Below are 27939 nucleotides of genomic sequence, written 5' to 3'. Positions count from 1 at the left end.
GTCTCTATATAAATCCCTGCTAAACTAATGCACTCATTTCAGCATTTCACTACATGACTGGATATCAATAAGGTATAAAGGTTTTTAGTATGCTGGAGATTGGATTAGACTGCATGCTTCATGGCTGAAATGCCAGTATCCTAGGAACTCCTGTAATGGCCCAAACGTGAAAAACTCTTTTTGACAGTGAGGTGGCAACAACTCCTGGTTCCCATAATGTGCAAGTGGTGTTGGTGAATGATTGTGTATACTGTAAATTTACCACAGACAGATGCATCTTATTTACTGCAACTAAAAGCTGTGTCTGAAGTGTCTTTAAATCTTCTGTTAATGTCATTCAGTTTTATGCTTTCATATACAAGAAATTTCACCACCAAGTCCAGGTTTCACTTAAACGTCTATCGTATATTGCACGGTTACTTTCAAGGTGACATTCCTAACCTAATCAACGTGAAATTCTTTGGTAATGTCTGTGACATTGTAGCCTGGGATGACATCTTTATTATGTTTCTTTTGCTTTCAGTCATACTTAATGTCAAATAACCAACATTACGAAAGCAGAACAACCACACTTTTGGCACATTCTTTAAGGAAAAGCACAATAACATTTTTTAAGTATACAAGTCATTCACATTCATTTTTGCCATTTACCAAAAAAAAGTATGTTTATTCAGTGTGGGTTTTTTCAGGAATACCTGAGAAATAAATTATACAGCAATAAACCTTTTAACCATGACAACCTCATTTATGTTAAATTGTTTGTTTTTTAAAAAAAAAAGAATAAATATATAAACTATTAGGTAAAGACTGCTATCAGTATTTGCAAAAAAAAAAAAAAATGCCGTTGCCATTTACGCAAACTGCATTTCACTTTAAGATAAAGGGATTTGCTAAATGAGGTGGGGAGTGTAACAGTCATTGACTAAACCAGTAACCATTTGCCAACATATATGGTATTTCTTTAAGACTGGACACCATACTGTAGGTACATTTTGGTCACATACTTTAAATAACAATCTTTTACAAAATAATTTGAAAAATGTGGAGCTATGAGATGTAATGCCTTGTCTGTGGTTAAGCTGCATTTTCTTAATGCCATGCATCAAAAAAGAAAAAAGGCACTATCATGGAAATAATTTGTCTTCTGAAAAGCAATAAGAATAGGCATTAATAATGATATCAACTGCAAACAATATTGAATATCATGCTTTGGTATCATCTGTGCATATTAGAAGTGAAGTGATTGATGCCAGTGATAGAAATAATAAGTTAAACATGTTATACAACTTCAGGCTGAAGTTACAGGGGAAAAAGATTTTCTACCAACAGATAAGAGTTGATTAAGTTTCTGCATTGAAGCAGCTTGAAATCGCCTCAAAATACCCATGATACATGAGTAAAGGTTTTAAAATTGCATCTATTGTGAAGTGTCACCGTTTGTTTGTCCTTGTCCCCATTGTAAGATCTCCTAAAGTGGAGAAGAACTCCTCCATCTCACTCTGCAGTAGCCGGTTCCGGTTCTCCGCATCCTCGCGGGCTCGCTCCGAGTTCCGCAGTTTAATTTCCAACATTCTGTATTTCTTCCTCTCTTGGTCTAATTCTTCCCCTAACCTGTCAACCTGCTGAGTCAGCAGTGAGCTGTTCTCTTCCAACCTGATAAAAAAAAAAAGTCATTACATTTTACAAGCATGTGTTCCTTAATTATACTTTACAGCCAGGGCAGCATGCACATAGATAATATGTCCAAGATAATAAACTGAGAAAAAACATATTTAATAATAATAATAATAATAAAACTGATCTTGCTGGAAGACATGGATTTTCATGACAGATTTGTGTCACTGTGCGGTGATAATAGTTATCATGTTCTTTAGGATGTTTAGCCACGCATCACATTGTGGAAACATTTTTATTTATTTTTTTACTCCTTGTTCATACAAAGGCTTTTTCTCCTACATTATTTTGTTACTGTACTTGCAGTATTTGGCAAATGTAAGACAAGCCGTTGTGTTTTTTTTGCTTTTTTATTGTTGAATCATGAACATTGACCTTAACTAAGGCAAGTAAGGCCTGCAATTCTTTGGATGTCATTCTGGGTTTCATATGAGCTCCTAGATAAGTCGTTGTGCTTTCACTACTGTTCCGAGTTTTTGATGGATCTCACTGTGTTTTTCTGGAGTCTCAAAGGCTTAGAAATGGCTTTGTAACCCTTTCCAGACTTTGACAATTACTATGTTTCTCATGTGTCTCAAGACAGTTCTTAGGATTTTTTAGTTGTACCCAATTCCCACCTGTTATTCGGGCACGCCCACATTAAGACAAATTCTACCAGTCAGGTGTTTCCTCTGAACCATGTGATGCCAGCCAACTGCATTTGAACTGCTCACTCACGCACTGTTGGGAGGGGTGTAACACACTCGGAGGACAGCACTGTCCAATCCTTCCACTCGCGTGAGCTCACAGACACCCATGATTGGCTGTAGAGCAATGATTGATGCAAAAGGCTACGGCATCAACTATGATCAGCTGTGGTCATTTTGATGAACTCAGCAAGAAAAGCTAGTGGTAGCGCAACTGAAGCAAACAATCAACTATGGGTGGCACTGTCAAAAAAGATTAGGATGTCGCTCCAAGCTGGATGAAATAGCCTTTCTGGTCAGAAAGCGCTACCAAGAGGCCTACAGCAACTGTGAAGCAGTTGCAGGAATTTATGAAAAAGAGTGGTCTATGTGTGTATGTGACAGCAATATTACAAATTCTCTACAGATGTGCCTTGTATTGAATGGTTGCAAGAAAAAAAGCCACTTCTCAAAAAAGGCCACATGCCGTCATCACTAAACTCAAATGGTTAGATGAAACTTAAATTGAATTGGCCACAACACCAAACGATATGTCTGGTGGAAAACAAATACACATCACCATCCAAATTACACCATTCCTACAGTAAAGTATGGTTATGGTTAACAGTATATCCTGTTATGGGGTGTTTCTCTGCAGCAGGGGCTGGGTGATTCTTTACTATATCCACTGTATGTGCTTCCTACTCTTTGTGGCAAAAAGGTTGGAGTAGAGCCACATCTGCATTTAATGATTTTGCCATATATTGTGAAACTTAGCTTTGTCAACCCAGACTTGATTTCATAGCTCATTGCTTTTTACAATGCTATTTGTTTAGGTATGTTTTCTGGGGCCTACCGGGAATTTTAGGAACTAATTATGTGATATCTGATAGCTACTGGTTGAACCAGAACTAAGGTACATAAAGGTTTCACAACAGTACGAACACTACGAGTGAATAGTTGAAGAATATTCATGGAGAGTGACTTGATCTTCATTTGATAACATTTGAGTGTTATCATTTGATTCTCTCTCCCAGCTCTTTGGGTTGGGAGAAGCATCTACGACTACATTAAATCATACATATTGTTCTAAAAACAATAACACAGACAGCAACCACATATGACTCCTATTTACCTGCTTATTCGGGCTTCATAATTAAACGTCTGTTTCTTCAGCTCATTCTTCAGTTCAGTTATAAGGCTATTAAGAGCTTGTGAGTGGTCATCAGGGTCTGCTGATTCATCCGTGTTATCATCCACATTCCCATACTCACTGCATCCTGCACTGCTCACACACAAGTCCAGTTCTTCATTATTTTCCGTGATGTCTTTCTCTTCCACCCTGGTCCCGACCCACTTGTCCGAGCTTAGCACAGAAGGCTCACTGCTCACTGAATTCACTACTGATATCTCACAGGAGGAGGTGGACCAGGGCGAACTGGTCACACTGGGTACGCTCACGCTGGAGGCAGTCACGTTGTCATAAGTAGAAAGGCGATGGGATAATGCCGAGTCCTTGCCCACACGCTCTCCTGAAGATGTGCGCCGATGGCTTCTCAAAGATGACAGGCCATTCATCAGCCAGTTGCCGCTGTTTGATACATCCACAGATGAGCCTCCGATCTTAGGCAGCTGAGCCCGTGTGCTGCTGCTTTTGAAAGAGTATTTCCATGAGGGCAGAGATTTGGCCTGTTTGCTTGGGCTGACTGCTTTTCCCTGAGGTGTCTGCTTGGCATTGTTGGGTATGCCCATGTTTATATCCAGCGATGTGGCACTGCCACACATGTGGTCAGGAAGGCAAGAGGTCTGGCTAGAAGTGGGACAATGCTGTATCTCCTCCTGTGAAACCCAAGCTGCCATGCAGCGCTGGCCCTGAGCAGATATCTCACTCTGCTGTGAGGATGTGTGAACCTCCGTGCCTTCATACAATCTCTCATACTCACTGATCAGCACCGTCATAAGGTGCTGCACCTGAGAAGTTCCTGAAACATACTTAAATCATTAGCATTTTATTATTTCATTATTTGATTCAGATTCCGAAACCTTAGAAGTACTGTAGTGTCTTCTATCTTACTGAGGTCAGGCAATTATAATATTTCCATAGAAACAAGTAGAACAGAGATCTTCAGGCTTGACATTCCACATTAACAGAATAACAAAATGAGTAATGGTTACTAGAGTGAAGCTTTCTTTAAAAAGTCCTTTTTAACATTCCTGGAAGCTTTCTAATGACAATGTTTTCCTGTCTTGAGTACACATGACTACTGATGCAGACTGACAGAAGCAGAAACATTTTTACAGATGTTTACCAAGTATTACATTGTTAGCATCGGCAAATTTCTGCCAAACTGGTATAAGAGGAAAATAAACCATCTCGAGCTGTGCCACATCACACCATACTAAAGCTGATTATTTTCCTAAAACAGCACACCCTATAATGTCCTATAACATTCATCATCAATTAACCCCCAAAATATATAACTACAGTAAACTCCACATCTAATAAAGGGTCATGGTTTGCCTCACCCTCCATCATTGAAACCGGATCCTCCATCTTCGCTCTGAGGATATTTGGTCCAAATACTGTCGCGAGGTTCTGTGCACTCATTTTATTTTCATTCGCATGAGACTGGACTTCATCCAAGAATCTAAAATATATCATGAACATACTGCGTGCTTTAAAAAGTCAACATTTTGATACCGTGTTAAATATATCCTATTCATACTGGAGTTATTAGTCTAAATTACAGTAGTTGACTTACTTGCAAATGTACTTCAACAGGTTGTAATTAGCTTGAGGAAGGGTGTTCACCTGCTTTGCCAGCTCACCGAGGCCCTTTAACAGGAACATACAGTAAAAGCACATTAAGGTTAAAGTTATACTCGTGATTGAAAAATAATGCTCTCTGTAAACTCCTCACTTCTCACACTGTGCATAACATAAGTGAAATAAATGGCAGTGTAAGACCAACAAAAGAAATCTGTTACCATTAATGATCATGTCTCACCACTTCCTCATCTTTGAGCAGTAGCTGGGCACAGGTGAGGAAGTCCTCATATTTGTTGAAGGGGATGACGGGTTCAGGCAGCTCCCTGAGGTACAGCTTCAGCAGAGAGGCCACCGTGTGTACATCAGTATTACTGGAAATACATAGCAAATGCTTCAACTGATATACAGCTGTTAGGCGTCTAGTACTGATACTAGTCAATACCTGCCTCTATAAAATCTGCTTATAATGCACTTGTGATTAATGTGTTAATTAGTCATTTGGACACCAGTGCAATAACATTGATCAACAGAAACTCATCTTGATGTAAAAAATAATACAGAGAAACTTTGTAAACTTTGTAGACATGACTGGCAGTCACAGACGTACAGTAGTGTGGAGTGAAAACTGAGTGAAGAAACCCATCTCTCGCACATGCTACAGTACATCACAGGCCAGTGTAACACACTTTAGGAAAGAAAAGCAGTTAACTGCCCTTTACCCCATACATGAGCTCATAGCATTGACAGAGGGAACAGCTCACAGAAAAAGGAGTAATGTAATGCCATCCTTCTTGACCAGGTCTCTCTAGGGCTTCAGACCTGAAAGGGTCTGTGCCATTGTCATGATTTGAACATTTCTAGAGTGAATAGTATTCTGTTAAAAAATGCTTCTCAGTTTTGTGATTTCTTATTTAGCCTTTAAAATCCAAGCGGCACAGATCTGTGCTAGTAACACAGCATAGGTCAATGACAATAAAACATTTAATATTATTATTATAATAATTAAGTAATAATAATAATAATAATAAATATAGGTCCATGACAATTATTAAAAATAATATTAAATAATTAAATATGTAATAAATATTATTTGTTAAATAATAAAAAAGAGTGATTTATATGAAAGCTTTGCTGGTGTGTGTTAAGGTGGAGGCTTCAGACATCAAACTGTGCATTTGCGTTGTCGGATATGTCGAATAGAAAAGATATTATTACTTGCAAAAATGTAGAACTCTCAAAATAAACATATTATTATTATTATTATTATTATTATTATTATTATTATTATTATTTGGTCATAGAAACAACCAAAAGTAACCATTAAATATGTAACCATGTGTAGCTGTTATTTTTTTGCCTATGTGATACAGGTTTTTTTATGTTTGTGTACTTGGTTAAAAATCTAATTTAGTTCATCATACATTTACGATTGAGCCCTCACTCACTCACTCATCTTCTATACCGCTTTATCCTGTATTCAGGGTCGCGGGGACCTGGAGCCTATCCCAGGATGCTTAGGGCACAAGGCAGTGTACCCCCTGGACAGGGTGCCAATCCCTCGCAGGGCACGATTGAGCTCTATATATGTTTATTAAAAATACAGCAAATCAAAAATGCCTAAAATATTCTGGGTTTAACAGATCAGCTGGAGAAGGTTCGGCTGTACTTGTGACCAGAAGAGTTTGGATTATGCTGCAGATTTTGACTATTGGTAGGTGATCGATATTTAAACCTCAAGGTGGCAGTAAACCAAACAAAACATGAGCAGTTGTTAAAAAAAAAAAACAATCAGTTAAATCCTGTAACCTGCATGACATAGATAAGATTTGCATCATGTGGTAAAGAAAAATGCTAACATATTGTTTGCAGTGTTGGACAACATCAGCTTTGGGGATAATGTGCAGCTGTCTATGGTTATAACTTGTAGTTACCCAAGTGTCTGACAGGGAGACATACTGTAGCTCCACCCCACGGAGTCCACACTGAGCAGACACAGATCCTCTCTCTATGATATAATATAAGCACTCTTAAATCAGGACTCAAGCTGTGTGGCTTAAATGCAAATCCCTCCAGATTTCCTTTTTAAAAGAATATGTGTGCAGAAGTTATTTCAAAGGGGGAAATTAGTGGTATGCGTGGTATGAGGTAAGATCTGTATCTAGTTGCAGTTTCTTCCTTTCTTTTAGCCATTTTTAATTCTCTCCACAGCAACCGGACTATTTTAAAATTCTGTATAATTATATTCAAGCGCTTTTGAGCAGTCTGGTCATTTATCATTTTCTTGTGCTACATGTAAACCAATTTTGTGGAATGTTTTTAATAAACCGGTCTTTGTTGCTCACATGAAGCTTGGCTTCCTCAAATGCTGCACACAAAGTAATATTAATTTCATCATTTACATTTTTATTGTACACAGGGTTGGCCAAATGTCCGGATCCTTAAGGCATTTTTTTTTTCTTATATAAAATTTGATTTCTGTTTCAGACCCAAGATGGATTCGAAACCCAGACTTTCGGGCCAACCTGAATATATATTTAAAATGTAAGGCTTCAACAGGATCTTATCTTACCTGTCAAACAGAGGTTTGTCACCACAGTCAAAAGCATCCTGAAGCTCTTTGACTAAGTTTGCCTGTCCTGGCATGCGGAAGAGGCCCTCCTCTTTTAGACCTTGCTCTCGTATGAAATCCACACACTGCTCTACTAGCAGGGGTGCCAATCTGGTCCCAAACTTTCGTTCATTCTGCACTGTGTCCTCCAGATGCTGCCCAAAGATACCTTTCAAAACAAACACAGATGTGGTATGACCTTTAAAAAACTCCAGAACCTGCATCTTTCTCCATAAATATAGTTAGGACTTGTATTTAAGATTTAGCCTTGACTCTGATGTGGTTTTAACCCTTTAAAGAGTGGCGGACAGTCATGAAGTAAATGCAATCCGTTACCGTACTTAAGTCCCTTATTTCAGTATAATAAATAAAGTTGATATTTTTCCACAATTTTTTACATTTTGGATATTTTTCCACACAGTTCTCTTTTCCTCTTTATGTTGTCTATGCTTAGTGTGGCACACATAGACACACAATGCAAAGACTAAGTGAACTTCTCTCCTTTTTATCTGCTTTCAGGTGTGATTTTTATTTTGGCCACATCTGTTGCCCAGGTGAGTTTAAAGGAGCATCACATGCTTGAAACCATCTTATTTATTCACAATTTTGAAAGGGGGCCAATTATTTTGTCCAGCCCATTTTTGGAGTTTTGCATGACATTATGTCAAATTTGCTTTTTTCCTCCCTTTTTTTTCTTTGTTCCAATACACACAAAGAGAATAAACATGTGTACAGCAAAACATGTGTTAATGCAATACTTTTCTGTGAGAAATATGTAATTTCATGGAAAGATTTCAGGGGTACCAACAATTTTGGCCATGACTGTATACAATTTAATAAAGCATTTCCATTATTTAAGATGTTTAATTTTAACTTCACTACATTTTAAAGTAAAATGGAATACAGCACATTCTGCTCCACTACATTATCCAACATATCATTCCCTTTTACTAATGATGGACAAAGTGGTTATCCAAATTAAAGCACATTAAACAAAACAGTCAGAATAAAGCACATGCTTTATTTTGGCTAATTTGCTTTGAAGTTTAGTTTGCACCTTTTAGATGTAACACCAAGCGGAACTCATCCAATGCCAAAGAAGGTCCTAACTTTATTTCAACACAACTTAGTTCTTAATACAGGTTTTTTTTTTTTTTAGTGCTTGATGGTTTACAGCTGAATATTGTCATATTATGAAATAGTAAACATTCAACATGTTTTTCAACATTCTTTTACTGTAAAATATTAATGGTCTTGGATAATTAAAATCCATTTTATCTGGAGTGGTGTTCAACTTCAACTGAGATTGCTGTTTCCACGAATTCAATAAAAACACAACAATTTTACTTTTAACACTTGAGTATTTATAAAAATTTGCACTTTTTACTCAAGTGGAAATTTAAATGGAGTTTTAGGAGTACTGGAGGAATATTTTACCTACAGGGTGTCTCTACTTTTATTTAAGCACAAGTTTTGTATACTTCATGCACCACTGTCTGTAAAGGTGATACACACACAGCTCATGATGTGTGGACAGACAAGCGCTCCGAAGCAGCAGACTAGCCTCAGGCATTAGACACATTACAGGACCATTCATATGTCAGTATCACTCAGACAAAAAAACCTTATGAACTCTACTACTGCATGTAATGGATGTCTAATTAATCCGCAATGGAGCACATGCTCAGCCATCCTCTTTAGGAGCTGTCATTCATGTAATTTTTTTATTTTTTGAGAGAGAGAAAATGAAGATCAACAAACTCAGACGAGTATCATCTTGCCTGTGATTGGTCCAGCTAGTGTAAATACTGGAGCTGTGTTTGTGGTATATACACATTTGCACATGCAAATAACTGTCGTAGGGCAAAACAGTTTAGTAAAAGTTTAGTCATTTAATAAGAAATGTTTTGTGTCACTTAATAATAAAGTCAATAAAAAACATGTATAACACTGTGCATGTTTGTAAAGTATGTCTACAACCTTTGCACAGTACTGTAGTCTTCAACATTAATGGTTGTGATAGCTGAGCAAATAAACATCTGTAACACATACATTGGACTAATGAAGAATTTGTGATAATCATCATAAGGAATGTCGAGCCATGTGTGTATGTGGCGATACTCTGAATATCTTAACAGGATGCTTTTATAATGGACTACTTTTAGGCTCTCGTCTAAGACAGGGGTTTAAAAGGATTAACACAGATAGCTTGTAAGCGCTGTATTTAGAATAAACACTTCTCTGTGGAATCTGCAATGCACACGTCTGGCATGAGCCACATTGTTCACTGTCACAAAAAATATAATGTATCATTTGTATACAGGAAGTATAAAATAACTTTACAAGCATCAGGGCTGTAACATAATGCCTAAATTAGAGACATTTTAGCAGCAAGCTGCCTGTGTTTAGGCTGTGTGTCATTAAAGTAACATATGATACATCATTAAATACAGCCAAAAAGAACAGAGTAAAGAGAGTAGGCCGGGTGCTTGATAGTTATTTTCCTTTAACTAACATGTTGAATGTGCTACCTCCGCCAAAGGGTGCCCAGATGACACGTCTGATAGCTTTGACCCAGTCCTCCATGTCATTTTGGGAGTTCGCCATAAGCAGAAAGGCATCATGGCTTGGAGCAGATCGGTCCTTTTCTCCTGCACCTCCTACCACAGAGAGAGAGAGAGAGAGAGAGAGAGACTGCATGTGAAATTTATAACCTCATAACAGTAAGGGATTCATGACCTTACAAATATTAATTCCTATAAATTGTTCTAATCACAGTGCTTTTTGAAATTTATCAAAGGCTTCATTAATTACTATTAGCTTTATGTACTTTATATTCCTAAATACAAAGAAATGTGGATTCACTGTGCATCTGTGAGCTAAATATGAGCATTTCTAAATGTCCATGTAGCAACACATTATTTATTCCAGTGTAATCACAGCTGTTATCTGTATATATAACAATAGCCATTAACCTGACTCTGTGTCTATGTGTTTAAACTAATACTGTAACTTAAATATACAGTAGTTGTAATTAAAGTACTAACCACTAGATGGAATCAAAGTGAAAAGAATTCCATCCTACACTACTCACTTCCAAAGCATTTTGAGCACTAAGATAAGTTTAACTCAGGGTTTTTTTATTGGTAACTTCAGGTTTTATTCATTCATTTATTCATTTATTTGTAGGTTCTGACCAGGTTGTATGCTTAACTCAAGGTCAGGTTTTGTGGGAAGTTCAGATCAGGTTTTGTGGATGGCTGATTCCATTATCTGCTCTTATAGTGCAGAGGCTTAGTTCATGTTAATTTACTGTATAAAGAGCCGAGCAGGCTGACATTCAAAGTGCTCTATGAAAAGGCTGCAGTCTATCTGTGCTTCGTCTTTAGGACTTTAGGACTAAGGAGAAATGGAAGGGTTAAGTAATATTGTCTTCCAGCAGTCGAAAAGCCATTTTTAAGGTAGCTCCACAGTGAACAAAGTAATAGCCAGCTTCACTCTCTTACTCATTTTCTAAACCCCTTATCTTGTTCAGGGTCATGGGAACTGTGGAACACAGCAATTAGCCTAATCTGCATGTCTTTGGACTGTGGAAGGAAACCAGAATACCCAGAGAAAACCCACCAAGCACAGGGAGACACTTGATCCTGGAGGTCAAAGGCCACGGTACTAATTATGCCACAAAAAGCTTCAGCTTAAATAAAAGATCATGAGCCCCACAAAATTATCCATAAAACACACTTGTTGTACTTTTTTTGCAAAAAACAAACAAACAAACAAACAAAAAAACATTATTAATGCCTCAATACCTATACCCCAAGAATAGATTTAAAAAGATATCTTCATTAATTTTGCTTTTTAACAAAAATCACCAAATGTATTTTTTTTTATTGGGTACACAGTGTCAGTGTAAATCTGGGTCATCAAAGTCAAAAGAATCATGCAGTGAATTAATATACATGTAATTTGAGACGGTTGCAGTGATTGTTGATGCGTCATGATTGCTCATGGACACTGCCCATCTGGGTCAACGCTTTCCCCGTACGCCATAAACTGGCTGACCTCATATATTCTCAACACACAGCTTTATCATTCTCAACTCCCACGAGAAAAGCAGCCTCCATATCTGTGCTACACAACAGTGCTGATATCCCCGTGTTTCACATGCTTTAGTGTGTTCAGCTCAGGGCCAAAAGAGTTTCCCAGCATGCATGCAAAGTGTCCTCAGTGGACAATGCTTTTACTATGACAGCCAGCATTTTTTTCCCCATGTGATGGAAGGTCATGGTGGCGGACTGTTTATAAGGGGGAGGCCCAGGCTGTGATGTGCATTGTTAACATTCCAGAGGATTGTAAGCACTAAACAGTGTCAGAGCTTAATGTCCAGCTTTTAATAATGTTGCAAGCACAAAACAAATCAGCACAAGGTTGGTTTTCTGGATCAGGGCCAAAGCACTTCTTTAAAACGCCACATATACTGTAATGCAACACAAATTACAACTGGTAGCTTGGACAGATTTTCTTAATTCTTTTCTTGTCTATTAGCACTTATAGGATTTTATAAATAACTACACAAATGTTGTATTCTTAAAAGAGTATAAGTTACAGTAAAATATACTTATATCCAGGTTTAATCAATCGCACCCAGATGTCCACTTACCCTCACACACACACACACACACACACACACACACACACACACACACAACATAAAGAGACAGACTGCCCCAAGGCACAAGGCTTTTGGAGTGGAGGACATCCAGCACTCCAACCCCTAAGGCTTAAGAAAAAAAAAAAAAAAAAATCTTGGATGCAATTCACCACAGACACGCAAGCTTTTGATGAGGTGAAATTCTGCCTTTCCCTCCCCATACTCTGGAAAAGATGAGAAATTGGAGTCTAGATCAAACCAGTAATTTTAAAGGGAGTGATTTTAATAAAATCAACAATCACGCTTCTTTCCTCAAAGGAACTGAAAGCTTTCAACTAAACCTTGAAATGAATCAAAGCTGAGAGATTTCTGTTGATATCGTCTGTAGAAAGCAATGTGTTTGATGTGTCGAAAAGCTGTGATCAAATGCTACCAAAAAAAAAAAAAATCTGCACTCTTTACTGGAGGATTCGTGCTCTACATCCTTTTTGTGAGCTACTGCTTCATGGCTTGATTGTTAAAGGTCTCCTCCCTGCAAATGGACACCAATCTGTGCTCTCTCTCTCTCTCGCTCTCATATATGTCCTGATTCCACAACAATTATATCACACCGATATATGATTACTGAGACTTCCTGTGTGGCGCAGTCCATATCATAGACACACATACTTTTAATAGCCCTGACATGGAATCAGCCCTCCCATATGAAAGAAAGAGAATTGTGTTTCATAAACAGATCAGGACAATCATGGCATGGCAGGGTTTAGGTCTGTGAGCGAAGGCTGCTTTTGTGCATGCAACCGGTCCGTAAGCTCCTTTCAGTTGTGCTCAAAAATTATGCTGAACTAGGATATCACTATGTCACTAACAGCAAGTAGCGAGGCTCATGTATCAGACAGAGCTGCTGGCAAGAGACTTCGCTAAGAGAAGAAAAAGGTTTTAAATTCATCAGCAAAACCAGGAAATCACTAGGGGACTAATTGAAAACATTTTAAAGACTACTGAAAGCACAAAAAAGCTTAAAAAGTGTGAAAAATCAGTTCTGCCCGTTGCTTTTAAAAAAAAATATATATATATATTAATAATTATAAAAATGAAAAAAAAAATAATAATAATTATTATTATTATTATTATATAGTTATTCTAGTGCTTTGAGTTTTTTTATTCTGGTCTAAGATTTCCTCTTTTCACTATGGCTATCAAATGTCCAGACAAAAAAAAAAAGTGCAAACTCAGCAGTTCTCAATTTCTGCATCCAGGCTGTTAGGTTACCTCAGAGACCTTTGATAAAATTTACAAAGGGACTGTGGGAAACTGTCATACCTCTACAATATTCCCTGCATGGTAATTATTTATTTACCTCCATTTTGTTTCCACCCACATGCAGTGGCTTGAAGCCTCAAATGATGTTACTGAGTGCACGGTAAACCCAGTGACTCTATTTTACGGCTATAGCAAACGTTTCTACGTATTTGTGCGTGCAAGGTTATAAGACATAAACTACTGGTTCTCAAAGAGCTACATAACATAAAAGAGCTGGTCTTAATACTACACACTCACAGAAAGTTATTCTACGGTAGGTGTGAGAAATGGTTAAGGGACAATAAAGGGTTAAAATGGCAGTGTCAGATCAGAGAGCTGCAGAACACCTTTCAGCACACTTCATGTCAAATTACAGGGACACATTCATGCAAGACTGTCTCACCAGCAGCCCTTAGTCTTCCTACAAAGCCTTCGAAAAATACGTATAAAAATAGCTCACGAGTGAAGCCACAGCTTCCTGTGGATCCTGGATCCTTTTTTTTTCTCATGCATTTGGCAGTCCAGATGTTCCAGTCTCTACCACCAGCAGCTCTTTGAAAAACCCAACAATTATTATTTGCAGTACAATGAATGAAGCTCCATCCACTTCCAATAATCCAAACAAAAGTACTGGCAGTATTCCCAAATGAGAACTCGTGTCCACTGTCGATGAAGACACGGGATGGAGACATGCGCACAGATCCTGCACGTGAAGTTTGAGTAAAGAAAACTTACCCTTAAGCTGAGCAGCGTGGTGCTCCTGAACTCTGCAGCAGCTGAGCCCCATGTTGGCACACAGCAACCGCTGAGGGCTCAGCTACACAAATGCCATGTCAGTTCCACCCATGGCCCTCCCGGAAGGTGAATCCTTTACACAGGTATGTGCCAGGGGCACTTAAGTGCACGAGAAGAAGAATGAGCAAGAGAGAGAAAGAGAGCAAGGGTGCCAAAAAAGAAATAAAGCAGGAGCATTACAGCCAAAAACCTGAAAAACAAGTCCTTCATTTTCTTCATTCATTCATTCATTCATTCAGAAAAGAAGTTTTTCTGTTCTTTTTCCCCCCTCTCTTCCTTTCCTTTTTTTGCCGGCACCTCGTTCTGGCAGACACAGACTTAAACCCATACACACACACACACATGCACACACACCCACACACACACACACACACGCACACACACACAGCCCCTCCAGACTGGGAGTGGAGCTCTGGCTTGCCCTCACTCACCCTCATGAGACACGCCACCACCAAGCACATCTTTGCCAAACATTGCACCCCCCAACACAAACAAAAAGAGCTAATCAATCTGTGTGTGTGTGTGTGTGTGTGAGAGAGAGAGAGAGAGATAAAGAGAGGGAGAGAGAGAGATTTAACTTGTTGTTGTGTGATTAGAAGTGACTTTACACGGGAGTGGGTTGATATTTGTGCAAGCCTGATGCACATATCCCCACATGTTGCCCGGATCTTATTTTCCCCTATTAAACTAAATGCCTTATTAATTAAACACATGTCCCTTTGAAGACACTTACAGAGACCACAAAGCGAATATGTGGTCCACAGATGCTTTGATTACACAGTATATGACCTGGTGTTTGTGGGAGGGATGGAGAGACACTCGGGTGAGGTACTGTAAGGACAGTTTTTTGGGGGAGGGGGCACTGTCGTGGGGTTGGCGTTATCAACAACGTACAGTAAGGTAGTGCAGACTCAACATGAGTTTCCACCAAATGACCATCAAACCACAAGCACATGCTCAGTTCAGACCTCCACTGTGCAGCCTCACTCCAATCACTGGCCCGGCTTTTGTGTCAAGATCAGGCATTAATGGAGCCATTGTTCGACTCTCTGACATCTAGTACATCTAACTTGTGAAGCAAAAGAGCTGGATGTTTAGGACCATTTAAACACGAAGCAGTTGAACAGATAGGACATAGACACAACTCCTATATAATCGCTGAATGCAATTGAAAAAAAACATATTTTTAAATGACACAGCTTGGATTTCTGAGTAATACACATATATAGAAATACATATTAAGGTTAATCCAGCCGTCACTTACAGATACTGCTTAAAATCCATTAGCTCACCCCATTTTAAAGTGCATCTAAAGTTAAACACTTTCTCAACCAGCCTACTGAACATTTCTAGTCCTTTATGGAAAGCGAACAGAGACGAGTGCTCACCTGGCCTTAGATAATCCAGGATTTAAGACCACCAAGAAGCGGTTTCCACAATACACCAGCCACTGTATGACAGAGCAAACTAGCTGGTTATTTCCCAAGTGAAACAAATTCCCTGTTAAATATAAGGGTCAACAATCTAATTCTATATCAATTTTCCATTCTGATGCCAGCAGGCTTTTGTTTTTGGCAGCGCTGAGGCATACAAATCACCCCTGCCAGTGAACAATACGTATTTATTGACAGCCATGTCAAAGAAATAATGAAACTATTCATACACTACACTACACTATAGAAATAATTTAGATGTCAACAGTGTTTATTATTATTATTTATACACTGACATGAAGCTTATACAGTCCTGTAAATTATTAAACCAAGCTAAATCATGTCTAAACTTTTTCCACTTTTAATGTGCTATAGCGCTTTATCCTGTATTCAGGGTCCCAGGGGACCTGGAGCCTATCCCAGGTGACTTAGGGCACAAGGCGGGGTACACCCTGGACAGGGTGTCAATCCATCGCAAACACATACACACACTCACACACTACTGGCAATTTGGGAATGACAATTAGCCTAATCTGCATGTCTTTGGACTGTGGAAGAAAACCAGAGTTTGCGGAGGAAACCCACCAAGCATGGGGAGAATACACAAACTCCATGCACACAGACCCGAGGTGGGAATCGAACCTGGACCCTGGAGGTGCAAGGTGACAGTGATGACCTTTATGCCACTGTGCCACAAGAAAAATCAAACATCTGACTAATATTTATTCCTATTTTATATTTAATAAATAAATAAATAAATACTCCCATTTTTTTTTTATCTGTGAGAGAATCTTCTATGCACAGCCTTCTTGAATTCATTCCACAGGTTTCTAGTAGGATTTAGATCTGGGCTCTGACTGTGCCATTTCAAAAACATTGATCTTCTTCCTCTGAAGCTATTACTTTGTTGACTTAGATTTGTGCTTTGGGCCATGATCCTAATGGATTTCTTCTTTTTTTTCTTTTTATCTTTTGTGGCTTGCAGGTTATGTGCCAACATTAACAGTGCCAACAGTGTTAGTATTTTAAGCTATCCATGAGTTCCTTTATCTCGACCAAAAGCCCCAGCTGAAGAGAAGCAGCATGATCATAGTATAGTGCTACCACCACCACCATCATGAAATTTTGTATAATGGTCTTTAGGTGATAAAGTTGTTTCTTGGTTTCATCATATTTTGCCACTTGGCTAAATTTGGACAGGCTTGCATGTTTCTGCATTTAAAAAAATATCTAAGATTGTTGTTACATGCATCAGGTAAGCAGGACTTGCTAGATGTTCCTGCAGCTCATTTAATGTTGCCATACTGTAGGTCACTTGGCAGCCTTCAAGCTAAGATTTTTTCTTATAATTATGCTTTTTTCAGAGATACAGCCCAGTAACATCAGTGTGACTCATTTCCTTCACTTGTTGATGGTAGCCGTTACAGTTCAATGACACAGCTAATATTTTGGAAATTCTTTCAACAGTGAGATGCCCTGCATGCTTTGTAAGCTGTTTTGCAAAACCATGGCTTTGGAAGGCATATAAAATCAAACAGCCGGCAAAAACAGCTGATCTTATAATTTAGGGTTAATCAGAATCACTTCACTGATGTCAGGATTAAATTAGGTTCTCTTGAATTTTGTTAAATGCTCTGTCACATTAAAGATTAAAAACTATCTGACTTAATTTATCAGTTTTTCTTTTTTTTTTTTACCTCCCGAAAATCTGCCATTCCAACATAGATATGTCGAATTTTCCACATTTACGGTATACAAAGTATGACCTATTATTTGCATTTAATTTCTGTCTTTAGTCAGGCATGTTGTTATGTATAAGGACTGAATTGCATATAAGATCATATACAGTGGTGGCCAAAATTATTGGGACAAAAGTGACATTCAATAAACAACCAATATTTAGTTGTCGTTGGTCTTTCGGCTGCTCACGGTAAGGTGTTGCCACAGCAGACCATCTGGTCCGCACATACAAGCTTGGCACAGGTTTTACGCTGGATTCCTTTCCTGACACAACCCTCCCATTTCATCCATGCGTGGGACCGGCACTGCATCCAGTGGCTGGGGTTTGGGCACTGGCTAGGAATCGAGCCCGGGCCTTTTACATGGCTACCTACAACAACCACATGCCCACCTACAACAACCAATATTTAGTGAAGTCCTTTATTCTTTAAAACTTGCTGGATCTGGCTGGTAATAGAGTCAAAAGATATCTGCAGTACCCTGGTGTCCCCCCCTCAGTTCATACCTGCTTAATTACTTCCTGTAGAAAAAAGTAAGTGATGTCACTCATTAGTTCTCATTGGCAAACAGAAACAGAAAATTCGCCACAGACATTAACAATTCATTAGAGAATACCCTAGTTTTAGGCATTTTTGTGCAAAGGTGGACATTCCGGCTTCAGAAAGTAAGACAGGTATTTGTTCCATCCGTTAACTAACCAGCTGATTCTTATTAGCACAACTTTTCAATCAGATAGTTGAGAACTAATTAATAACATCACTTACTTTTTGCACAAGGAGAACTATAATAGACGTCATATGTTGTTATAATACTTTTGGTCAATCTTGTAGGAAAGCTGTGAATTTGTAATCTGGTAGCATTTTAGCCACATGTGCACTTCAGCAGCAGCCATTTTAACCTTGGATATAGCGTCAGCTTGTGATATTTGCTTGGCGTAAATGAAAGAATGAAATTTCCTCATCAGCTAGTTACGACAAAAAGGAGGAGCACTTTACATCAATCCACATGTTGCTAGGCATTGCAAAAAAAAAAAAAGCATCCCAATAAACAGGCAAAGCACTACATGTTCCAACAGAGTGTGGCAAGTGACTATGCAATCTACATAATTCGAATGCACTGTGACCAGTTCAGACCTGATGAAATGACAGAGTAATGACAGAGTAGTTATATATAGTGAAGTGACTCAATTAAAATGAATGTATTTGTTAACGGTTTTGACATAATTTCCTATATCATTTGCACTTGATCATGTACTTTCTTAGAAATTAAACATCCCGCATTACTATTTAATAACATTTCCATATTTGGTTATTCAAAATGAGACTAGCGCTTTGAGAGTGAACTGAGGACATGGGTGAAAGCAGTGAGCTCGCTGCTTCCACACCACAAACTTAGGGAAAAGATCTGACTAAATGCTGCATGCACAAGCCTATAATACTGACCGATTACAGCAATAGAAAACTACCAATTACCAAAGATGATCAAACAGCTTATAATGGTTTCATAACATTGCATATCGAAGAAAACAGATGAATTGAAGTTTGTGGTGGTTTCCAGAAGACATAAACAGACAGAATCCGTTTCAGCAGATGGGATTTCATGGGAAAATACTGATGTGCACCTGTAGCTGGAGCACGGAGGGGGAAAAGGGTTGGGTATTGTTGACTTTGGAAGTTGTTTGGACTTTGGAAGCCTTTTTTTTTCTTACTTGAGGCAGTATGTTCAGTGGAGTACAAAATAGCTGATAAAACAGCACATTGGATTATGTCTGCAAAATAGTAGTGATCTTGCACAAAGGACAAAAAAGACATATAATACACTCACGGTTTTTAGTGCTGTAAGTGACTGGTACATTATGAATTACATAAGAAACTTTTCGACTGGTTTCACATTAGGTACAATTGATGTGTAACGAGCCTAGGAACGATTGCTCCCTCTCCCCATAGTATCACTGGCCAGGCTTCACAATGTTTTTGCTTCATTCTTGGGTATGCTTGGGTATGCACCTACTTGGTATGTGAGCTGCCATTAAACAAAAGGGAACAAGAGAACAAGGACATGTTAGGTCAAGGGTAGCTCAGTGGCTTCATGGTCTTCGAAGGCATTGGACTATGGTTTGGAAGGTCCCAGGTTAAAACCAAGCAACAAACAAGTTACCACCCTTGAGCAAGGCCTTTAACGCTCAACTGCTCAGATGTATAAGGAGATAAAAATATACTGTAGGTTGCTCTGGGTGTCTGCCAAATGCCTAAGGGTAAGACATTAACAATTAGCATTATGCCTAATATTATCGATGTTTCGGGAGAAATGTCAAAAGCAGCGAACTTGCGTGCCTTCTTACTTCATCAGCAATGGCTGTGTAGGTCAGAGGATGAGATTGGCATGTGCGACATGTTCAGAGAACAAAAACAGCAATCTACAGTACTTCTGTTGGCAGGTAAGATTGCTTCCATATCTGATTCGATTTGTGCCCGAGTATGCTATATCGTCTTCAGCAGACTTGAACACAGTTCCTAAATGTGGAACGATTATGAATTCACGGATCAAAATAACCCAGACTTTGAGGTCAAGTGTTCTCGGAAACGATCCCGGGCCCTAAAGTGAAAACTCCCTTAAGTTGTCACAAATGGTCTTTCCTGTAGTCGTCCTGCTAAAGGAAACCATGTGTTGAATTCTGAATAAAACATTAATTAAAAAGCATCTGCTGCAAGATTCTGAGCCTTTTCAATTACACTACCTTAACTGGGAGCTTGTTTTCTCAGATTCTTTCATGCTCATATTAAAGGTGAACTTGAGGGCACTCACATGAGCACTTCAAACAGCATTACTTAAGTAACCAGATTGCTTCGCTCTAACTCACCTGGAACTATCTCAAAAAGATGCCGTCCAGGCTCATCAGGATTGGCACTTAGCTCGTTGACCTGGCAGCCATGTAATGGGATGCAGCCCTGGAAAAAGAAGAAAAAACACACACGCACACACACACACACACATATATATATATATATATATATATATATATATATATATATATATATATACAGTATATATACTGTAGGCCAGTTCAAGGATAAATGCACACCTCCATCCACACACATAAAAACACAATATCTATTCCCATACTGGTGTAATTAATAGCTACTTTCTGTGGATTATTATAGATTAGTTCTCCGTGAAGACATTTTAAATGGAAAATTGATTCTGATGGCAATTACTAAAAGAGCGATGTACCTACTGTACAACATAACAGTGCTGATAAAATGCAGAGGGAGTAGAGCTCACTGTGTTATATGTTGAGCTCTATTTTATGCCATATTTGCTGAGGCATGCACAATTAAACCACTTTCCCATTATAAATTATGCACCTCTAGCGCCAAACCCTATTCTAAGGCTTTAAACCTCACATAGTCACTTCAATAGCTAAAGAACAGCGCAAAGGAAACTGCTTACTAAGCCATATTGGCACCTACAGCAAAGTTAAAATATCAGCATGTATGCATTGATAATTCTGAAATACCAGTTTATCTAAACTGAGCACTTTTCTGCAGCAGAAATTTTATTCGGTTAAATGGAGCTGGAACATTAAGGCTTGAAATATCCAGGAGAAAAAGCAGCAAGAATTAGCAGACAGCTGGAGATATTCCTGCGATCATCCTTTCGCCCCCCCCCACCCCCCCACCCCCAGCCTGTACAATACTACTTCTACAGTTCAAAGGTCATCTGGTCCACATCTGCTAGGCTGTATCTGCAGTGTGTGACTTATGAGGCTTCCAAGCAGAAGCACAGGTCGTTATCAAATTATCTCATCAGGTCAAGGGTGTGAGAGAGTGGCTATCTGAGAAAGTGTGATGTGAAATGCGTTCATGCCCCAACACCCTGTTTTCCGAAACGTATAGTAGTTAATGGATCTGATAAATGGCCTAAGTAAAGGAGGCTCTTTGTGGGCTGTAATATTTAAACCCCTTTAATCTCTCCTTTAATCTTACCTGAACCACGACATTGAAAAGAATGAATAGTAACAGGAGAAAACTGTAACAGAAGTGGAAAGGCAAAAATAATATTCTTTACAAAATGCTCAGACTCTACCCTATAATCTACATCGGGTACCAGGAAATATTTTTAAAAAATTAATAATAAATTAACTTGATGAATTGCACTGATGCACTATTTCTAGGAAATAAAAAAAATAATAAATTACCAATAGTAAATCATATAATCAGCTAAAGCCAAATTAATCAAATATGAATACATTTATGAATCACAATCATTTTATGACAACGTTTGGTTAATTAATGCTGTTGCTAGAAGTATTAGTGCAAATCATTTACATTATTATTTTAACTTAAACCTATTTTTAATTGTTTCTTTTTAACACGATTGAAATATCCCAGGATCAAACCCAAGCCTCAACTTAAGGAGATAATATGTACAGTAAGTCGCACTGGAGAAGGGAGTCTGCTAAATGTTGTAAATGTAAATAAACCCTATCACATGTGTTATGTATACCTCTTAGGGTCATAGGAGCATTCAGCCTATCCCTAGGGAATTTGGAGCACAAAACAGGGCACACCCTGGATAGGGTACGTGCCCATCTCAGGGCACAAGCACACACCCAGTCCTACACTATGGGCAACTTTGAAACACCAATCAGCCTACATCACATTACTTTTGGACAATGGGAGAAAATTGGAGTACCCGAAAGAAACCCTACAAACATGGGAAAAAAATGTAAACCCCACGGACGCACACCACAGGTGAGATTTGAATTATATAGAAATAATATTTTCAACCCCATTTGTTTAGTTTGCCAATTCCTGCCCACTATCAATATCATCCCTGACAAACACACGCAATGGACTAAGGAGGGTAAGTTTCAAGTCTAGCCACTGCATCTTTACAAACTGCTGATTCTCCCAGTCACATGACAGTTAGGCACATTATTGGATGTTGCTGCTGCATGATTTCTGAGCCATTTTGGTGCATATATTAATTGATTTCAATCAAATTAGTTAAAAATGTAATGTGTCATTATATATGGACACTATGCTAAAGTATGATCAAAGAAACCTATTAATCAAAGCTATTGACCATGCATGTAATTAGCATCAGTAAGCTAATCGTATCAATAAAAATAGACCTATTTTAATAAATCATATCTAATATCTTAAAAGCCTTATTCCCCAATCTTGGCAAAGCACGTGTAAGATTTGCATGTGATCCCTGTTCTTGGGTCTATAATAAGTATAGCCTTTAGAAGATACCTGTGGCTTGGTTTCCTCTTCATCTTTGTAGAAGTAAAGTTGGTCAGCTCTCAGCACAAACCAGCGCAGCTGCCAGTTCTTCATGATGCTGCGCTGTTTCTTTAGCCATCCAGCCTTCACTGCTTTCTCCTGGAGGCTAGGTGAGGATGGCCGGCTCGAGGCTCGTGTCAGCTCCCCCATCACCATGCTCTTAGACCTGGCTGCATGTACACAAACAAACACACGCATGCACACATAACATAAAACGACAAGCTGTCAGAAAATTGTTGGCTATTTCTTTTTCATGTACATTAACTATGTTTTTAATATTTTAAAAAATAATAATAAAATAGACTGTCAAATACAGTATGACTATATATGTTTTTTTTTTTGCATATATGTTTTATATGTGATATGAACAGCAGGAGCTGACCAGTACAAGGACAAAGTACATCATTCACATGAGGCTTGAAGGTAATAAAATAAATCCTTATGTATTTCTTTCACATGGGAGCAACAGGCAGAGGATATCGACACTTGCAAAATGCTATCAGGTTTCTTTTTCAGCATTACTTAAAAATGCACTCTGCTACTGTTAGGTCCAGCCATGCACTTTTGTCTTACTGAATTCTTATTTATTTTATTTGCAAAGTCACAATTGTGTCTTGTGGTCTCCAGCCATAATGGACAATCCATTCCCTGAGTCCATTTGTCTGAAGGAGGATAGCAGACACTGCCAGAATCTCATTAAATCACTGTGGGTAATGGAAGCCTCATCAGTGTTAGTGTAGGCTACTCAGCCCAAGGGGAGCAAAGAGCAGGAGGAGGAGGAGGAGGAAGAGGATGATGAAGGTGGGGGCTCCTAAAATCACTCACCCCTTAACACACAAACCTCCCCGCACATGCCCACTGTTACTAGTAATGTTCAAAAGCCTGGTAATACAAATCTAAAGCAAGACTTAAGTCAACGCTTAAGGATTGAACAATTCACTGGAGAAGCCGCATGCATTATCATACGTTCTTCCATTAACCCACTTGTCTGCTCTTTGCAGAATGATTTAAAAATAAGAAAAGACTGATGAGACCTATGCATATTTCATGAATACTCATTTTATGACTATGGGAATTCATTTTTTTTTGTATGTCTGACCTTGAAATATCCTCTTTGTCCCTCCCCAACTTTAATATTACATGAATATTTTATGTTAAGTATTAATTTTAGAATTAATTTCTTCCCGTAGTCATCAGACAGATAAAACATAAATAGCCCACTAGAGGAAATGATGTTATCGAAGGGAGGGGGAAAAAAAAAGAAAAAGTTTGGAATATGGCTCATCTTCGTTTTATGAGGACACCTTGAGGATGGCATGAAGAACAGCATGATAATGAATACTGCATGGTGCTGGGCTTGGTTCTGCTCTTGTTCCTCTTGTTAGTACATTCTGGCTAGCTCTGAAGCATAACAAGCTTTATGTTCAGTCCAGGTCCATTAACATCATAGTGACATAAATGCTGAAGCGAAGCAAGTTAAATATCTCGATTCCTGTCAGGGACTGGGCATGTTGGGAAATGCATGTGAATCATGCATTTTGTAGCAGAAAACTCTGACGGTAAAGATCTTTCATGGTGGCCCAGCATACACGATAAACACTAAATCTTATCTCAGGCATGTACATAAATGTCCATGTGGCTATTTTATACAACACATAGTTAAAGGCAAGAGCGCAATAACACTGAGAGGACACGGGTGAATCCACTGACTGAATGGTTCCACACTCAAATACATTAATAGATGAAACTTCCTCCATTTGTGATGGCATTCATCCACATGTGTTTTAGAGCAATTAATCAAACCGCTTAAGCAATGTGTTGTGGTATATTGCTTTGGCGGTTTGATTAATTGCTCTAAAACACATGTGGATGAGTGCTGAATAAATACACGCTGCTGTTTTATGTTATTGAAATGCGAATATGGCTTCATTTTCTTCTTTGAAAACAATGCAATCCCTTTAAATATATTTAATTAAAATTATGCTGCCACAAGCATGACCTAGAGACGGGGGTTAGGCTCATGTCTCATTAGCCTCATTAGCGGACAAAAAATTTTGCTATTTAACCTGAAGTTAAATATAGTGTATAAAAATGAGCGAATACAGTGGAGTGGAAATGCTTTTATTCAGTCAGAAATACACACGCACACCCATACACTCACACACACACAATTTATCTGTAAGTGGCTGAGTTCCAACTGTAATAAATCATCCTAGATCAAAAAATGAGATGTGGCTTCACCTCTTTGCTCAACATGAGAAAAACACACTGGTGGAGCGTCTAACATGGCAGGTGAAGCCAGAACACTCATCAAACATGACATGCTCCATATGCAGGATGACAGAAGCAGAGGTAAGCAAGAAAGCAGTGTGGTTCAGCTCCCTGTGCCTGTATTATGTTGCACAGCAGGCAGGGGGATCAATCCACAAATAGCCTTTTACAGCCAGAATGCATTAGTGCTGAAACAGACAAGCACCACGCCTTTAACCTGCTTTCAAGAGACAAATGCTCAGCACAGGACCATGCACTCTGTGAATGCACACTGGAACTGTCATTGTAAGTGGTCCATCTTAAGATATTCAAATGTATTTAGCCTTTTTGCCTCATCACACTCTTATAGTACAAGCATCTTATAAAGCGGTCCTAAATAGGCTAATGTTGACATTTATTACAGTATGTCTTAGCCGGAGTGGTAAAACTACAATATACATCAGAACCACGAATCTGCAATACAATCATCATAAACTTTGCAGCAGAAAAAAACAGCAGAACTAAACACACTGTTTTAATGACACCACCCATATCAACATAACAGCAGACCTCTGCTTATTGTCACGAGACGCATTTGTTAGTAATTTCAATCCACATGATTAAGCCGTAACTTGCCTCTGTCATGCCACCTTCACATTTATGTCAACTTATACAGAGCCTTCACTTATTCAATGAGGCAAGTGACATAGAAGAGGAAATCATTTAGGTCAATATTCATACTAATCAAATGAAAACAGGTTACTAAGCAACAGAGCAGGATTATCTAGGCTGGAACATGCAAGAGCATCAAGAGACATGAGATGCAGAGAAGGATGCTGAGAGTGGAGGAGAGAGGAGGCAGTGCAAAGTGTAGATGCTAAGGGGATGGGAGTGGGCAGAGAGAAGCAGTGCAGTGCTTACCTCGCCTCGTTTGTCTGATCTTGGGGCTCAGCATAGTGCTCATCGCTGGACAGCAGTGCGCTTGCCCATCCACATGTTTGGATCTTCACTAGTCTCTCCTCCACTGCCTCGCCCTGTTGCACCTCATCCACCGGCTCTAGCCAGCATCTCTCTCTCTCTCTCTCTCTCCCGTGTACCACTGGCCCACTGCTCTGAGCTGCACGTTTTTTCCGAGCCCCTCCCACTCTCATTATGCAGAGGCAGCTGGGAAGAGGGACCTCTTGCACACGCTCAGATCTGCCCTTACCCATGATGAATTATTTATCCCCACCACCACCCAAATGAATTCCACTCTGGCCTGGCCATTAAATGCCTGGATGATTACTGTCAATAATTCAGCGGAGGAAAAACAGAAGGGGTCTTCGTCATTTTCCTCCTGTTTCCTTCCTCTAAATTGGCTGTGTTAGTTGGTATATGCGGGAACTGCTGGTCAGGACATGGGACTGAGTATGTGTGTGTGTATGTGTACAGTATGTGTGTGTGTGTGTGTGTGTGTGTATCAATCCAACTTCCCTGTTTGCATTAGTCATAACTGAAATGTCACTTATTAAAACTAGCTTTAATGTGTAGTCTGTTAAAGACAGCATCATTGTAACTGCTACTAAATACTGGATTTCTAGAAAACATATTGTAGAAAACACATGTACTGTGTACATTTTTTACTGTGGCACAATTATAGACTGACATATTAATTAAGGACTTATTGTAGATGTGTATTAACTGTATTCAGAGAAGATTCACAGTTTAGTTTAGAAACATTGATAAATCATTCTCATGGCTGGATCGGAATGCTGTCACATGGTTGCAATGGAGTTTAAAAAAGACATTCACAATCACATCACGCACAACGCTATTGTCAAGTCTATTAACAAATTCAATTCAAAAGACTGAACAAAATATTAATGAAAAGAACCAACATGGTGATAGCTCTCCAAATGTAGAGAGAATTTAGGGTCATACAATATTCTTCTTTATAAAATAATTTTTATATTTTTTTGATAAAAAATGTCACTTTTCAGGTACTGATATTTCAGCATATGTGTGGAAATTTTCACATACTGTTGTCGCCTGATGTATACATGAATAGGGTTCACGGAAATATAATAAGTATACAACCATATAGTAGTATATACATTAATTATTTACAGTATATTTTTATTTCATGTCCATCTGCTACTAAAAGGTCAGGTAAGGTTTAGGAGCATGGGAACATATGGGTCATTACCTAATCGCTTCAATTTCCTCTCCAGTTGACGATTCTTTGTGCCGTTCATCATTGAGCCTGGTCCATCTTCAAAAACATCCAATGAATACTAAAGCTAATGCCTACTGTCTCCATGTAGGTACCAGAAACAAAAGGTTGACATCATATACTTACTGTAGTCAGCTCGCTGTTTAAATACATTTATATTGTAAAAAAATTAAAAAAATTATACGAACATGTCATTAAAATGCAAGCAGCCCAGGGGAGCTGATTCCACAGTAGTGATCCTCATTTACACAAATCATCATCAGGTGGTGATCATATGCTTAAACTACTATGACAAATCTACTTAAAAGGACAAATCCAATGCATTGTAGAAGAATTCCCCACAATACAAACTCATGACAGTACAGACAAAAAGCTGACAACTCGGAAATATGAGAATGTGACGTCTGACACACAAAGCAAAATCATTGCTTGAGAATGAGAAGAAAGGAAGTGTCGCCTTGCTAACACAGAAGTGAAAATGGCAATGCTTAAATAACACTGTAAGTAATACTAACATTTCCCTTACTGTCTTCTATGCAGGGATTTTT

The 27939-nt window shown here is 38.7% G+C and overlaps 1 protein-coding gene across 3 annotated transcripts; it reads right to left on the bottom strand.

Moving 5' to 3' along the window:
- Positions 1-47: 47 nt before the first annotated feature.
- arhgap22 (Rho GTPase activating protein 22) lies at positions 48-27717 on the bottom strand. Of its 3 annotated transcripts, none has more exons than XM_053502974.1 (11): positions 27580-27717; positions 27365-27468; positions 22900-23099; positions 20499-20586; positions 10249-10377; positions 7679-7886; positions 5348-5480; positions 5102-5175; positions 4866-4987; positions 3475-4321; positions 48-1653 (listed from the first exon to the last, which is right to left on the bottom strand). In XM_053502974.1, the coding sequence occupies exons 2-11, from the start codon at positions 27414-27416 to the stop codon at positions 1431-1433; spliced, it is 2076 nt and encodes a 691-aa protein (XP_053358949.1). In that variant the 5' UTR covers positions 27417-27468; positions 27580-27717; the 3' UTR covers positions 48-1430. The 3 variants fall into 3 exon arrangements, with proteins under 3 accessions (XP_053358949.1, XP_053358948.1, XP_053358950.1); XM_053502973.1 differs by having other exon boundaries at positions 27365-27430; positions 27580-27708; XM_053502975.1 differs by lacking the exons at positions 27365-27468; positions 27580-27717 and adding an exon at positions 26101-26234.
- Between the last annotated feature and the right edge of the window lie 222 nt (positions 27718-27939).

This window comes from Clarias gariepinus, chromosome 8 (assembly GCF_024256425.1).
Source record: "Clarias gariepinus isolate MV-2021 ecotype Netherlands chromosome 8, CGAR_prim_01v2, whole genome shotgun sequence".
NCBI lineage: Eukaryota > Metazoa > Chordata > Actinopteri > Siluriformes > Clariidae > Clarias > Clarias gariepinus.
The sequence above is the reverse complement of the archived record's forward strand: the minus strand, read 5'-3'. Positions and strand labels throughout refer to the sequence as shown.

Bases quoted from the DNA above. Each gene is read 5' to 3' on its own strand.
- arhgap22 (XM_053502973.1), bottom strand. The intron at 20,587-22,899 runs GTATCTTCTAAA...TTCTTTTTCCAG, and splicing joins AAGAGGAAACCAAGCCACAG to GGCTGCATCCCATTACATGG. The intron at 5,481-7,678 runs GTAAGATAAGAT...ATGTATTTCCAG, and splicing joins GACAAACCTCTGTTTGACAG to TAATACTGATGTACACACGG.